The sequence below is a fragment of the Mustela lutreola genome, chromosome 2 (assembly GCF_030435805.1).
Source record: "Mustela lutreola isolate mMusLut2 chromosome 2, mMusLut2.pri, whole genome shotgun sequence".
NCBI lineage: Eukaryota > Metazoa > Chordata > Mammalia > Carnivora > Mustelidae > Mustela > Mustela lutreola.
Genome location: NC_081291.1, coordinates 16,581,354 through 16,597,955, shown reverse-complemented (window position 1 = coordinate 16,597,955; position 16,602 = coordinate 16,581,354). Strand labels below are relative to the sequence as shown.

Genomic DNA, 16,602 nt, shown 5'->3' with positions numbered 1-16,602 from the left:
GACACAAGAACAGTTTTTAGTCTTTTTTTCATTTTTATTTTGAACTATTTCGAGTGACTGCTTTGCTATTTATTGTCAAAAGTATCCAACATATGTCATCAGGCGTAAACAAAGGGACCTCCACCACTCCCCCAGAAAGCTCTCAGAGCTCCGGCGTCTGCGCCTCCCGGATGGACTTCTTGCTGCAGCGTGGGAAGGCTTCAAGAGAGGAGGTGGCATTTTGCACGATCCAGGCAGGATGAGAAGGGCCATGGGTGTGGCCAACACCCTCAATGACATTGGGACGTGACACAGCACAAGAGAGAAACAAGCAGAACTTAGGGGAGAGAAGATGACACATTGGGCAGCAGACAGAGCTCCATGGTCCTGGCCACCGCCAGTCCCTCTTGGAAATTTACCTACAGGTGTACCACTTGAACCCAAAGGGTGAGCCTCCATGAGAACCAGGCTCCACATAGTCCATGAGCCTGGCCTTGCCCTGTCTTGGTTAAACAGAGCATGAGATTTCTGGGATGTTGAGGCTGAGACAAGAAAGGAGCGGAGAAATGGCAGGGTCAACATATGATGTAAAATTCCACACAATGGAAGTGTGTGAGATGAAAGGGGAGGGTCAGCAGGCTAGGTCAGGGGTTGACACAAAGGAAGGGGGTGCCAAATGGAGGAGTCAGAGACCTAGGCGAAGTCAAGGTCAGAATCTTGGGGTGTGCACCTTACTGATCCTTCCACCTGTCCCCGCTATGTCTAGGGCAATCGCCAGTGCCTGAAGGGCCAGCCCTGTGCCCTGGTGGAGAATCTCCTGGGAATGATATTCAGTAACACAAGCCAATGAGAAAGAGTCCTCTGCCAGCAGTGGGCAGGTAGAGATTTAATAGATACATTTTAATAGATACATGCCTGGTCTCCTCACCTCTGGTCCCACAGTAGGGGTGACTCTTGGGGGCTCCCTGAGCTCCCCCTAAGGCCAGGGTGCCACTTGTCTTCTACACAGTGCTACCTTCATCCTCACATTCCCTTCCCTGGCCCGCTTTCCCCTCCCCTGTAGTGCTTCCTAGGATCCCCTGAACATACACTACTTGTGTCTGCATTCCACTCCAGGCTTTGCACCTAACCGGGAACCCCAAACTAAGACAGGCATCGAACACGTCTCAGGCACTCCACCAAACCATTCATTCACAGGCATGTCTCTATCTTCATCTAATCCTCTAGAAAGTCGGCATCATTAGCTTTGTTTTACAGAAGAGGAAAGAGACAGTCAAAAGCATAAATAATACACTCAAAGTTACCAAGAGGTGGACCCAGGATGAGATGCAGGTCTGGTTTGCCAGGCTCATCAGAGCCCGCCCCTCATGCCCTGCTCTCCCCACATAGGCAGCAAGTTCTTGGGCCCGTCTCCCTCTTCGTCCATCTGGTCACCTTTGGCTTCCCTCTTGCCCCATCTCTCTGTGGACAGGCTGCTGAAGAGGGAAGACCTGATCCCAGGAGACTCATGGAATGTTCCTTTGAAGACCTTGTCTAATGTCTTCATTTTACAGATCAGGAAACAGCCTTGAGGGGACAAGTGACATTTCCAAAGCACACAGGCCTTCCTTTCTGAATTGGTGCTTTGCACCATCTGTGAAGAAGGCCTAGCGGAGTCCTGTGTTATGGAAAAGGAGCAAAACCCCAGCAGGCTGCAAGTTCAGTGGCACAGCAGGTGTTGGCCGCCGAGGAGAAATTCACAAGAGGCATCTTCCATCAGACATTTTCTCTTGGACCAGGTGCTCTGGGACACCCTTCACCTACAAGCTGACCTGGGGCATCCCGCTACGAGCCAAAGTGTTCAGCCTTCTCGTTGGATGGAGCGGGAGCCAAGACATCTGCCCTTATCTCCAGGACAGAGCTGGGATTTGGCCCTGGCCTCTGGTTGGATCATCACACACAACAGGAACCTGGAATCAAAAAGGAATGGCCAAAACCCAACTTAGAGATTTGGGCTCACTCCAGACTGTGGGTTCCTTGAGATGAAACTGTTCAGTGGGGTTTGGTCCCACAGGGAATGGGGCACAGAGAGGGACAGCAAATGGTCAGAGGTGAAGGACCTAGGGGGAGCCAAAGAGAAAAATGCCACCTCTCTTGGGCTATCAGCCCTCTCATTTTTTTGAGGAACAGGACCCAGACTTCTGGTTTAAACCCTTCCATTTGCAAGCTTTAAAAAAAAAAAAAAAAAGGCTACTCACTGACCACAAGACGTCTGTGCCCCGCCCCGCCCTCCCTCAACCCTCAACACACACGCCTAATCTCAGCCTTCAATTGCTTCACAAATTCCCAGAACACCTCATACCAACTCTCCCCCACTCAACTCCACCCAACCCCACCCAGCCCAGTCCCCTTAAGGCAGAGCTCCCCAGGGAGAGGCACAATCCTTTCTTTGTGCTTTCAATCACTCTCAGGATCTCTGTGAGCAGAGACAATCCTTCGAGCAAACCCAGCATCAAGGAACAGCCACTGGCAGGTGTCGTGGCCACTCACGGACACCCAACCAGATACAAAAAGAAGAACTCTATCCCCTTCTTCTCATTCTGAAAGACTGTGAACCCTGGAGTCCTCAATCATCACACAGGAAACAGAAGACTTCCTGCTCAGTAAGGACATTGAACCTTGAATTCATAAAGATTCTAAAAGCTCCAGAAACAAAGACTTCGCGGACAAAACCCCTAGGGACCAGAGTAAGTGGCACTTGTCTGTTCTGTCTCCTTAGTGACCATGAGGTCAATCTGGTTTGCAGTCATACACGCAGCCAGGTGGGACTGTGGTCCTCGTGTTGCGGGACATCCTTTACCTGCCTCCTCAAAGGTGAGGCGTTCTTCGAGGGTCAAGCAAACGCCTAAGTAGACCATCAATGCACCTATAAGGCAATTAATTGTATAGCAATACTCACAAGGGGTGAATTTATAAGATGGGGTGCTCAGATGTAAAACGGGGGTATTTTTTGCTAAAAAAGGAAAGCTTTCCTGAATGATGGGTTTTTGGTGACTGATTGAGATAATCTGCCTTTCTAAAGTCAGTTATGAACAAGAGGATCTCTGAAAAACCATTCAAGAGGAAATCACTTGCCAAACTGCTCTGTGTAAACAAAAACCAAACGCGGTGTATGAAGAAATTGTAGCGAAAGGGAAATACTAATTAGAAAAAAACATTGCAGATACGAGGATGACTTGATACTGGACCAGTTTCTTGAGAAGACTTAGACCCAAGGAACCTTACAATCAGGACTGCTGGTTTGTCTTTCGATGAGGTAGGATTTTACCCTCCTGAAGGCAGGGAGATGTCCTCTTGGGATGCATCCATTCTGCTCTACTAACAAAGAGGCAGGTCAGAATTTTCTCTGAGGAGAGAGGGGCATGGGGGCTACTTGGAGGTATCTATTTGAACTTTTCCTCCATAAACTCTGGAGTGGCCCAGATTTTCAGAGTTAGAAACTCTCTGAAGTTTGCATAGGTTTTCGTCATCACTTTTTTGTGTGTACCACTTTTACTGGCACTTCAGTCTCCAATCTGACTAGCAGGACAGCTCTAGGCTATGCAGACTATGGAGAGGTGAAGGACCAGTAAATGTTTAACAAGTGGCTTTCCGGGGGTGGCGGGGAGCCCTGATTTCTAGTGTTTGTGGATTTCTATGGTGTAAATATCCTCACTGTGGTTGATTTCAAGTTATGGAGCCCCTCCCTGAATGTTGAGCTGGGGAGATAAGCACACGATTGGTTTTTTATGAACCAGGATAAGCCAGCCTCTGCACACCACCACGTTTGGGTGTCTTATCCCTACAGACTGCCCTTTCTCTGCTCAAGGCCTTCACCAACTCCCAGGCTAGAGGATGCTGCCCCTGCAAGGTCCCAGGTAGCATCCAGGGCTCTAGCTGTCTGCTGCGCAATGACCCTGGGGCAGACTTTGCAGCAGACTCCAGCAGGGCTGGATGGCAACAGGGTCCTTCTCCCTCCCTCCGTGGCCCCATGCCAGGCCATCTCTCTCCCAGAGTTGTTGTGTGGTGCCTGGCAAGTTGGCAAAATAGTTAATGCAGTTCGAAGTGGATGGGGGAGGGGACTGGTGTAAGCGGTTCTCTGTTCAAATGGCATGAGCAATGCTGACTCTGTTTGCCTTCACCTTTGCCAAAATTCCCCCGGAAACTGGGCTCCCGGGCTCAGTCTTGGCACCAGTTGTTCCTTGGGCTTCCAAGCTGCTTGGAACTTCTGCTGAAAACCTGCCAGCCCACCCAAAAATGCTGTCCGCAAAGCCGACCTGTCCGTATCCAGACGGGAGATCAGAAATCGTCCACACAGCTTGTACGGTCAGCCTGGGTTTCTCCAGAAGTAGGGCTGCTTGGGTAGAGGCAAGTCCAGAGCTGGAGGAGTCGGCCATAAGGGGGGGATTTGACTGGAAATGACAGTCCCCCAGTCAGGGTGTATGACACTGTTGTTCCCCCCACCCCCAACCCCAACCCCATGTGCCTCATTTTCCAATGGCCACTGCAGAAATGTGTATTTTGTAGGAAGGAAACATTCATTAAGCAATTTAGAAGGAAGAGTACTAGAGATCCCAGATTCAGGGTGGGAATTATGATGTGGGAACCGGCTACTTTTCAGACTGGTGGGAACCTACTGAAAATTTCGAAGGGCAGTTCGCATGGAAGGGACTGTCCTGGTTCATCACTCTTGAGTAGAATTCATTTTCCAGATTAACTACAGAGAGAACTGGTGGAGGAACTTGGGGAGCAGGGTACATGAGCCAGAACAGGACTGGAGCTGGGGACTGGCCCCAGAGAAGGATCAGTGCAGGGAAGGAGGAACCCCAATATTTGCTGAGGGCCCGGTTAGTACTAGAGGGTAGCTTTTCTCACACATTACAGTAGTCCCACAAGATGTTACTTTCTCACATTACAGATGAGGAACTGAGGTGCTCGCTTCGGCAGCACCTATACAAATGAGGAACTGAGGCTCAGAGAGGTAGATTAACTCATCCAAAGTCACACACTGGTAGGTTCTACGAAAGCCCATGCTCCCTTCAGGAAAGGATGGAAAATGAATGCTGAAAATCGGGGCCTGGGAAAGTCCCAGGAAGGCAAGCTCTCTAGTGGTTCTTTTGTTTTTCTTTGTTTCAAGCCAACCCTGGGTAAAAATATCTCAGAGCGAATCTCTCGGCAGAACTCCAGCTACCAGTCGTCACATGATGCCTCATGGCTCGAGGCTGTTCTGAGCTCTTCCCCTGCCCACCCCCAACCCTTCTTCTCATGAGGTTGCCCCCACTCCTCCAAGGCTATACTGTCCTCTGAATCCTCCTCACGGCCCTCATGGGAGGTCTACTGAGTGACCTGTAGATCCACGTGGGCCCCATCAGGGCTGTATGATGTGAGCCAAGATGACCTGCTCTGGTGTCCTCAGGGCCCTCTTATGCTAAGGGTTGGGGCTGGCCTTCTAGAATTTCACTATGACAGCACTATGGGCCTTTTGGATATGATAATTTTTGCATTAGAGGACATCCTCTGCCCTACCTACTGAATGACCAGACAGTAGCATCCCCCAGTCGCAGTGGCAACCAAGAAATAAAATAAACAAAATAAAATAATAACCCTACACACTTTCATGTGCCCCCATTACGCTACATAATCCCTGGCTAAGAATCTTTTTAGCCCCCTCAGCCATGAAGACCCATTTGCAAGTCTGGGACTGACTCTCAGCTTCCTTCCAGAGACCCCACAGTGCAAAATCATTGCTCCGTGATTGGACGCAAGGATGCATGTGGCTTCAGGAATGCACGCGAGAACAAATTCAGCTCTCATTCTCTAGATACGTGTCCTTACCACTTCTGACTCTCGCATCATCTCCTCTAAACCAGGGAACGATAGCAAACCCCCTCTGGTTGGGGTGGGAGGAGTTATCTAGCACTAAGTCCAGTGCCAAGGCTGTGGACAGCACTGGTTTGGGGCAGCGTGGCAGGATCTCCCTCTGTCGGTGCTGTGCAGCCAGTGGCCTTTTCCTTCACAACACTTAGTGCCAAAGTAATTGAATTATCGACTGATGGGTCTATTTGTTTACTGCCTATGCCCTCTGTTAGACCACAGAGTCCACGAGGGCAGAGAGGACCTGGATCCCACCTTGCTCAAGGTCGAGTCCCGGGGCCTGGTACATAGTCGGTACTCAGTGAACAGTTGTCAGGTGGGTGAAAACCTATAATCACTGCCTCGTCTTTGTTGTCCACAGCCCACCACCTTTCCTGGCCAAGTAACTGCAGAAATCATCTTCCTTGACTCATGCAAAATTCCACGATGGAAACCTTGGCCCCCACAAAGAACTATGACATGACGACGGAATATGACTATGAGGGCATAACCCCATGCCAGAAGGGGGAGGTGAGGGCCTTTGGAGCCCAGCTGCTGCCCCCCTTGTACTCCTTGGTGTTCATCATCGGCCTGGTTGGCAACATCCTGGTGCTGCTGGTCCTCATGCAGCACAAGAGGCTCAAGAGCATGACCAGCATCTACCTCCTCAACCTGGCCATTTCCGACCTGCTCTTCCTCTTCACGCTGCCCTTCTGGATCGACTACAAGCTGAAGGATAACTGGAACTTCAGTGATGGCACCTGTAAGTTGCTCTCGGGGTTTTATTACACGGGTTTGTATAGCGAGATCTTTTTCATCATCCTGCTGACCGTGGACAGGTACCTGGCCATCGTCCACGCCGTGTTTGCCCTGCGGGTTCGGACCGTCATCTTTGGTCTCATCACCAGCGGTGGCGCGTGGGCCCTGGCCCTCTTGGCCTCTGTCCCAGGCTTCTACTTCTCCAAGATCCAGTGGGAGTTCTCCCACACCACCTGCAGCCTCCACTTCCCTCATGAAACCCTCAAAGCCTGGAAGCAGTTCCAGGCTCTAAAACTGAACATGTTGGGTCTGGTTTTGCCCCTGTTGGTCATGATCATCTGCTACACCGAGATCATACAGATTCTGCTCAAACGACCCAATGAGAAGAAGGCCAAAGCTGTCCGTCTGATCTTTGTCATCATGGTGGTCTTCTTTCTCTTCTGGACCCCCTACAACCTGGCCATATTGGTCTCGGCTTTCCAAGACCGCCTTTTCACCGACGAGTGCAGGCAGAGCAAACAGCTCGACCTGGCCATCCAGGTGACGGAGGTGATCGCCTACACGCACTGCTGCGTCAACCCCGTGATCTACGCCTTCGTCGGGGAGCGCTTCCGCAGGTACCTACGCCAGCTGCTCCGCAGGCTGCTGTCCACGAGCTTGGTTAAAAGGCTCCCCTTCCTCTCCACGGACAGACTCGAGAGGGCCAGCTCTGTGACACCCTCCACCGCAGAGCACGAACTCTCCGCTGGGTTCTGACTCGGGGCCCTGGAAGCTGATCCGGGACCCAGCAAAGGTGACCTGCCAGGCACGCTGACCCAAACCGAGTCAGGCTGGGACACCTGGCACAGTGTGGAATTGCAGCCGTGTGGGGGTGAGTGAGTTTAAAGGCAGTCTAGACGAAATCACTTCTGGGATGACTGAGCCAGCTCCAAGAACTCCTCGCTGGTAGAAAGGAAGTGAATGAGCAAAATGGGACATTCCAGAAGACTGGAACAGAGGGTGCCAGGGAAGAGCTTGGGCCCAAATGGGATTTCATGATTTGTGAGCATTAACATTTGTAAACAGAGCCACTGAGCATGGGGGGGGGGGGGGCTCCTGCTCCTGCCCCCACCACCAGGGAACTTGGAAGTGGGGATTTCCTGCTGACTCCAATCTGGGCATTGCAGGAGCCAGCAGCCTTCTCCCCACCCTCACCTACCCCCACCCCATGCCCCACTGCAGGTTTCAGGCTCTTAGAAACCCCGAGGAACAGAGGACTCTATGATGGAACATCTTGAGCCCTAGTGGGAAATAGGATTGGGGAACAGCCCTCGGCAGTGGAATGGAGAAAGCCCTTGGCCAGAATCATTACATTTGCAAAAACCAAACATTCTAGGCGCTGGGCTAGACACAGACCACATGCATAATACATTTGACTTCTTGAAATAGCCACAGAGGGGAGGGGGTCATTATTTCCATTTACCAGTTTCTTCTTTCTGAATATTTTCCAGAATCTCCCTTCCTTGTAAATCGGATGAGGCGGGAGTACATTCTGCTGGCGTTATTGCAGAAACTAATATGGGGCAGAAGGAGCCAGGGTCGATTTCCCTGCTCCGCTTCCCCATGCGAGCCTTCTGGTTTTACCAATCAGAGCTCCGGCTGTTACCCTGGATCCATCCGCAGGAAAAAATGACCTGGTGTGCAAGCCGACAGTGTCTGAGGCTGAGAGAGAAGGGGGTGAGGTGGGGACTCACCCTCACGTAGAAGGTTGAGAGGACCCTTAACTCAAAGAAATATATTTCCCCTCCATGTCCTTAACACCTGATCTCTCACCAGGGAGACTGGTGACCAGGGACTGCCTGGTCATCATGTCTGTCTCCCCTTTTCCCTGGGACATGTACTTCTTTAAAAAATCATTTTCCAAATAACAACAACAAAAAAAAACCCAAACAGCTTAAAAACTCAAAGGGGGAAAAGAAAACGCCCAAAGCGCCCAATTCTCACTACCCAAAGACAACAACTGTGCCGTCTTCTGTGTATTCTCTGTTAGTTTGGTGTTTGCTATCTCCTGTGTGTATTTACAATGATGACAAAGACGGACTTCAACTGTACTCCTGCTGTTTTTTGTTCTTAAGTAGCAGTATTTTGGCGTCACTTTCCCAAGTGAATAAATCATATTAAAGCACTTTTTCTGAAGGCTGCACTGAGTTCCACAGCAGGGCTACGCCCTAATTTATGCCACCCATTTTCCCATTATTGTTTGCACAAGTCAGTTCAATCTAGCAGTGACCAGTGTCAACTTTTCTGAGTTCTCTGAGCCGTGGGAGGCACACAGGTACAGAAACACCTGGAGACCCCAGCTGGGGTGAGTGGGGCTGTGGTGGAGTCCATGGCACTGGACAGCAAAGAGGAGGAAGGAATTTATCAGCCAGAAAGTACCCTGAGGGAGTGGGTGTCCCATCTTACAACACAGTGACATCATTGGGCTGGCTGCTCTCTTTTTGGACCCTAGAATTGTGCTTTTATCCAGCCACCCTCCCCATCATGCAGGGACCTACTATGTAGGCGTGCTTTCTTTGTGTAAAGAGGCTGGTATCATGAAGGTCTGGATAGTTTTTATCTGGAAAGGAGACAGTCACACTGCCCTGGGCTTATGTTTCCACCCAGAAAATGGGGGCAAATCCAAGCTTTGGGAGTCAACGGGGAAGTCAGTTTTCCACTTGCAAACCTGCCAGTTAGTCTCTGCAGCGTGGAGAGAAGAAGGCATAACGGAATTAAAAAAACATTTGTCTGCCTCTTTGGTCAAATAAGACGGCATCAAGAAACAATGTTTGAGCCACAAAACTATCCTAACGAGAAAGGTTGTCATGACGATGTCCTCCAGGTCCATTTCTGAAAGAACCCTTGTGTTTTAACTTGTCACAAAGGCAATAATGTTCATTGTAGAAAACTGGAAATGGATAAGAAGGCCATAGAAGAAACCAGAAGCATTTGTAGTCAGTCGGCGCTACCTGCGTGCAGCGTCTCTTAGCACACTAATGTCGCAGGGCATCTCCTTCCTGTGTTGGTTTACACGCACACATCTGCAATCACACAACATTTTTTTGCATAGCCGTGGTAAAACCGGACCGCAGTGAGCACTTACTAAATGCTGGTTGAATGGATGGATCTCGGAGCCCCCCTGTTGCTTTATAAAGGGAGGCTAAGATGAGTATCTACCCCCACAGGGAGCAGATATAACCCGAGGACTGAATGAAGCAAAGCAAGGAAAGTGGGTGAATACTTTGTAACTTTTTAATTTTTATTTATGTATTTGTTTGTTTATATTTTTATTTTTATTTTATTTTCATTCCAGCCAGCTAACCTACAGGGGTACGATAGAGGGGTTCAACACTTGCATCCAGCAGCCGGTGCTCACCCCCAGTGCCTTCCTTCATCCCCATCACTGATCCACCCACCCCTCACCCACCCTCCCCAGCAGGTTGTTCTCTGTAGTTAAGTCTGTTTCTTGGGTGATCTTTCTCCAGATCTATCAGATAAGAGATCTGATGCCCTCCTGCCAGGGCTCCTCCTCAGTCACTCCAACCCTTCCTGAGATGCCTTCCTGCCTCCAGTTCAGCTTCTTGCTCCCGTGGGGGGGTGGGGGGTCTCACCCCGGTTATTGCTGTTTCTAGCACTTCATCCTTCAGAAAGGTTGTCAGAAGAGCCCAAAGACTTCCGTCTCTCTCATCCAGATTCCCCACCTGTCAGCATTTTACCACCTTTGCTCTAATTTATCATTCTCTCGCTCCCTCCCTTTCTGTCTCAAAAGATAGACAGGGAGATAACTAGATGTCAATGTACTACTTTTCTCCAGCACCATTTGAGAGCAGGGTGCAAATACGATGTCTCGTCAGCCTTTTGTACTTCAGAATGATTTTACCAGAAACAAGGATGCTCTTCCACGTGATCAAAGCAGAAACAAGCTGACACAAGATTAACCAGGTAATTGTACCTTCTTTCCAATTTTGCCCACTTTGCAAATAATGTCCTTCATAGTCCCAAGACCTAGAATTGTTTAGTTAGTTGGGATGCCTTCTTAGTTGCTTTCAATCAGGAACACCTCTTCAGGCTTTTCTTGTCCTTCCTGACCTCAACATCTTCAATGCCATGGTTACCCGGCTGATGGTTCCTTGTTGTGGGTTTCCTGATATTTCCTGATGATTAGGGTCAGGTTCTGCAACTAGAGCAGGAATCTCACAGAAGTGATGTTGTGTTGTTCTCAGTGCATCATATCAGGAGGCGTTTGGTGCCAACCTGTCCCATCATGAAAGATGTTAAACTTTATCACCTGCTTTAGAAGTCTCCACCAGGTTTCTACACTGTAAATTATATTATATTTAATAACAAATAAGTGGCCATTATTAGTGGGCATTTTGCTGTAAAAAGTAAAAGCATCTTTTCTCCTCCACCTATGTATTCATTCATTCAATTATTTATATCATCATGACCTCATAGATTCCCTTTTTATTTAATGGGATAGAATCTGGTATTTTCTTTACTGTTTTGATGCATGAACTGTCCCAGATTTATCTACTGGGAGCCCTTAAAGCTTGATCCCATGTCCTTTTGTTATCCTTTCTACCAATTTTTAAGCCCTTTCTTATTTTTTGGCATATAAGGTATAGGTTCTGCACAGCACAAGGAAGCATCAACAAAATGAAAAGGTCACCAATGGAGTGGGAGAAACCACACATCCATAAGACATTAATATCCAACTTACACAAGGAACTCATACAATTCAAAAGTAAAAAACCAAATAACCCAATACGTAAACAATGAACCTTGGAACACCAAATCAAAAGTAATGACGTACTGTATGGTGACTAATATAACATAATAAAAAATAATTTAAAAAAATAAACAAAAAACCTGAATAGACATTCTTCCAAAGAAGACATACAAAGATCCAGAAGATACATGAAAAGGTGCTCAATATCACTCAGGGAACATCATCATCGGAGAAAGGCAAGTCAAAATCACAGTAAAATGCCACCTCACACCCATTAGAATGTCTATTATCAAAAAGACAAGAGATGGCAAGTGTTGGTGAGGATGTGGAGAAAAGGGGACCGTGTACACTGTTGGTGGGAATGTCAGTTGGTACAGCCACTATCAAAAACAGGGTAAAGTTTCCTCAAGAAATTAAAAATAGAGCTACCATATGATCCAACAATTCCTCTTCTGCATATAAGTCCAAAGGAAACAAAATCCTTATCTCAAAGAGACATCTGTATTCCCTGTTCCCTACAGCATTATTCACAGTAGCCAAGGCATGGAAACAACAAAAGTCTCCATCAACAGATGAGGGAAGAAAATGGAATGACCCAAGGTAGAAGTCCCATTCTAAGGGTTTTTCCCTTCAGTTTTATCGAGAAATAATTGAACATAACCACATGTTTATGGCACATAGCATGATGGCTTGATTTACATATATTGTGAGATGATGACCACAGTAGGTCTGGCCAACATCTACCTTCTCATACAGATAGAATTTTTTAAAACGAAGGAGAAGAAAAGAGGAAAAAATTTTCTCCCTGTGATGGAAACCCTTAGGATCTACTTTCTTTTCTTTCTTTTTTTTTAAATTCTTTAAATTTCTTTTCAGTGTTCCAGAACTGATTGTTTATGCACCACACCCAGTGGGATCTACTTTCTTAACGCCTTTCCTATATACCCTACAGTAGTGTTACCTGTGGTCACTATGTCATACATCACATCCCTAAGACTCATTAATCTTTTAACTGCAAGTTTGTAACTTTTGACCCTTTTCCTCTGATTCCCTCTTCTCCACCCTCTGCCTCTGGTGACCACAAGTCTCATCTCTTTTTCCATGAGTTTGTTGTTGCTGTTGTTTTTAGATTCCACATGTAGGTGAGATCATACAGTATTTGTCTCTCTCTGTCTGACTTATTTCACATAGTATGATGCCTTCTAGGTCTATCCATGTTGTCACACATGGAAGGATTTCCTTGTTTTTAATGGCTGAAAAATATATATCACAATTCTTGATCCATTCATCCACTAATGGACACTCGGGTTGCTTCCATGCCTTGGCCATTATAAGTAATGGGGACATGGGGGTGCAGGTATCTTCTTGAGCTCGTGTTTTTATTTCCTTTGGATATATTCCGAGAAGTGGAATTGCTGGATCATATGATAGTTTTATTTTAATGTTTTGAGGAAGTTCCATACTGTTTTCCATAGTAACTGTTCCCATATACAATCCCAATGGTGCCCCAGACGTTCTCTTTGCATCACATCCACACTGGCATTCATTATTGCTTGTCTGTTTGATGATGGTCTTTAAAACAGGTGTAAGGTGATAGCTCACTGTTATTCTAATTTCCTTCTCCCTGATGACACTGATGCTGAGCATTTTTTTCATACACCTGTTGGCCTTGCATACATCTTTTTTGGGGAAATAGCTATTCAGGTACTTTGCCCATTTTTAATTGGGTTCTTTCTTTTTGTTTTTGCTTTGTTTTGTTTGTGATTGATTTTCATCAGTTCTTTATAGATTAGATACTAACCCCTTATCAGATATGTGGTTTGCAAGTATTTTTTTTTCCATTCTGTAACTTGTCTTTTCACTTGGTTGATGGTTTCTTTTGCTGTGTAGAATCTTTTTAGTTTGATGTGGACCCACTTGTTTATTTCTTATTTTGTTACTTATACTTAGGTATCATATTTTAAAAAATCATTACCAAGACCCATGTCAAGAAGCTTTATTCCAGGACCACCTGGATGGCTCAGTGGGTTGAGCTTCTGCCTTCTGCTGAGGTCATGATCCCAGGGTACTGGGATCGAGCCCCACATCAGGCTCTCTGCTTGGCAGGGAGCCTGCTTTCCCCGCTCTCTCTGCCTGCCTCTCTGCCTACTTGTGATATCTCTCTGTCAAATAAATAAAACCTTAAAAAAAAAAGAAGAAGAAGCTTTATTCCAGTGTTTTCTTGTAGGAGTTCCATTGTTCAGGTCTTATATTTAAGTTTTTAATCCATTTTGAGTTAATTTTTTTGAGTGGTGTAAGATATAGATTCAGTTTCATTCTTTTATGTGTAATATCCAATAAGTTCTGGTATATTGTCTTCATTTTTGTCTCAGGGAACTTTTGTATCTCCCCCTTTAACTTCTTCCTTGATCTATCAGATGTTTAGGACAGTGCTGTTTAATTTCCATATGTTTGTGAATTTTGCAGTTTTTCTCTTGTTGCTGATTTTTAGTTTCATGCCATTGTGGTCAGAGAAAATATATGGTAGGATTTCAATCTTCTCTGATTTTCTAAGACTTGTTTGTGTCCTAACATATGGTCTGTCCTGGAAAATGTTTCGTGCACACTTGTATTCTATTGTTGCTGGATGGAATATCCTGTATATGTCTGTTAGGTGCATTTGGTCTAGAGTGTTGTTCAAGGCTGTTGTTTCCTTATTGATTCTCTGTCTGGATGATCTATCCAATGTTTGGAGTAGGGCAACAAAATCCCCAACCATTATTGTATTCCTGTTTAGTTCTCCTCTTAGCTCTGTTAAAGTTTGCTTTACATAACTAGGTGCTCTGCTGTTGGGCACATAAATATGAACAACTGTTTTTATCTTACTGATGTATTTACTGCTTTGTCATTATATAATGACCTTTTTTTTAATTTTATTTTTTCAGTGTTCCAAGATTCATTGTTTATGCCCCACATCCAGTGCTCCATGTAATATGTACCATCCTTAATACCCACCACCAGGTTCACCCATCCTACCATCCCCCTCCCTTCCAAAACCCTCAGTTTGTTTCTCAGAGTCCACAGTTTCTCATGGTTCATCTCCTCCTCTGATTTCCCCCAATTCACTTTTCCTTTCCTTTTCTCTTTTTGCTATTTTTCATTTAAGATCTATTTTGTGTGATGGAAGGATAGCTACTCCAGCAATTTGTTTTGGTTACCATTTGTTTGAAATGTCTTTTTCTATCCCTTTACTCTCAGTATGTGAGTGTCTTTAAGGCTAAAGTGAGTTTCTTGCAGGCATTATATTGTTCAATCTTGTTTTTTATATATTCAGAATTCTATGCCTTTTAATTGGAGAATTTAATCCATCTATGTTTAAAGTAATTATGATAGGTAAGGGCTTGCTATTGCCACTTTGTTTTCTGTTTTTTTTTTTTTAATATAGATCCATTGTTTTTTATTTCTTATACTGCTTTCTTTTTTTGTGGTTTGATGTCCTTGGGTATCAGTATCTTTGATTTCTTTATCTTGTTCTTTTGTGTAATTACTTTAGGATCTTCCTTTGTGATTATCATAAGACTTACATAAAACAGACCCTAACAACAACCCATTTTAAACTAATGACAACTTAATTTCCATAGAATTCATAAACATTACACTTTTACTTCTCCTCCCTCTCACATTATAGGTTATTACTGTTACAATTTACATTTTTTTAAATATTTTATAACTAATAAGTTATTATAGTTATAACTTTTCCCCTACACTTTTGTTTAACTTTTAAACTAGAGTTGTAGATGAATTATGCACCATTATTACCATATTGCAGAATCTAACTATATCTTTACCATTACCATGAAATTTATGTTACCTCTTTATGTTTTTACGATGTTAATTAGCATTCTTTTACTTCCACTGAAATAACTTCTTTCAGTATTTCTTGTAAGGTAGATCTGGTGGTAAAGTTTTTAATATGTATCATTTTCTTTTCTTCTCCATTTAAAAAAATTTGGTAAAATACACATAAAACTTACCATCTTAACTATTGTTAAGTGTACAGTTCAGTGGTACCAAATACATTCATAATGTTGTGTTAGCCATCACTATGATCCATCTCCAGAATTCTTTTCATCTTGTAAAAATGAAACTCAAAACCCATTAAACAACATCTTATTCCTCCCTCCCCCCCCCAAACCCTCATATATGTGGAACTGTGCATAAAATAAGTGTATTTTGTCCTTTTTGTGACTGGCTATTTCACTCAGCATAATGTCCTCAAGGTTCATCCATGTTATAGCCTGGGTCAGAATTTCCTTTTTAAGGCTGAATAATATTGCCCTGTATGGATGGACTTATTTTCTACTCTATTTATTTGTTAACAGACACTTGAGTTGCTTCCATGCTTTAGCTATTGTGAATAGGCTACTATGAACATGAATGCACAAATATCTCTTTGAGACCCTGCTTTCAATTATTTTGGCTGTATATTCAGAAGTCAAAATGCTAGTAATTCCAGACCATTTTTTTCTTTTTATGTATTAAGGGTAAGTATTTTTGTTTTTTATGTATGTGTTTTATAGTATGTGGTTTTCAAGTTCATCCAATTCCCACCACCAGGCTCACCACCAGTAGAATATCCAATCCATTTCTTTCCCCTGATGCCACTACTCCATAGCGTGTATCCTGCATTAATCTACTCTCCTAAAGATGGGTGTCAAGATTGCCTCCAACTCAGTGCTCTTATAAATAAAGCTGTAATATCCTCATATAGACTTGGACTTGAAATGCTGGATCACGAGAAGGCATAAATTAATTCAGTCCACATTGCTACTCCCTACGCCTGAAATTTCCTCTTCCCACATCCTTACCAACACTGTTATACTCCTTTCTAATCTTTGCTAGTCTAAGTAAAGGGACACTCACAGTTGTTTCATTTTACATTTCTCCAATTATTGGTGAATTAGAATATCTCTTTAAAGGCTTGCTAGGCTTTTGAGTTTCTTCTGTAAATTACTTGTTTTTATCATTTTTTCAATTGGGTTTGCTGTCATTTCTTGTTGATTTGCAAAAGTTCTTTGTATATTTTGGATCTTAATTTCTTAATGCCTTAGACATTGCAAATGACTCTTATCATTGTCTTAGCTGCATTACTTTATATATAACACCCTCTGTTGAATAAATTCTTGATCTTGATGTAATAAAATCCATGAAACTTTGTCTTTTGTTTTATGCCATTTACATGTAGTTTAAGAACTCTTTCTCTC

At 44.7% G+C, this 16,602-nt stretch overlaps 1 protein-coding gene across 2 annotated transcripts; it reads left to right on the top strand.

Moving 5' to 3' along the window:
• Window positions 1-2,318: 2,318 nt before the first annotated feature.
• On the top strand, window positions 2,319-8,773 carry LOC131823847 (C-C chemokine receptor type 1-like). 2 transcript variants are annotated; one of them, XM_059160692.1, is made up of 3 exons: window positions 2,320-2,705; window positions 3,182-3,274; window positions 6,233-8,773. In XM_059160692.1, exon 3 carries the CDS (start codon window positions 6,283-6,285, stop codon window positions 7,363-7,365), a length of 1,083 nt encoding a protein of 360 aa, XP_059016675.1. In that variant the 5' UTR covers window positions 2,320-2,705; window positions 3,182-3,274; window positions 6,233-6,282; the 3' UTR covers window positions 7,366-8,773. The 2 variants fall into 2 exon arrangements, with proteins under 2 accessions (XP_059016676.1, XP_059016675.1); XM_059160693.1 differs by lacking the exon at window positions 3,182-3,274 and having other exon boundaries at window positions 2,319-2,705.
• Window positions 8,774-16,602: the final 7,829 nt, after the last annotated feature.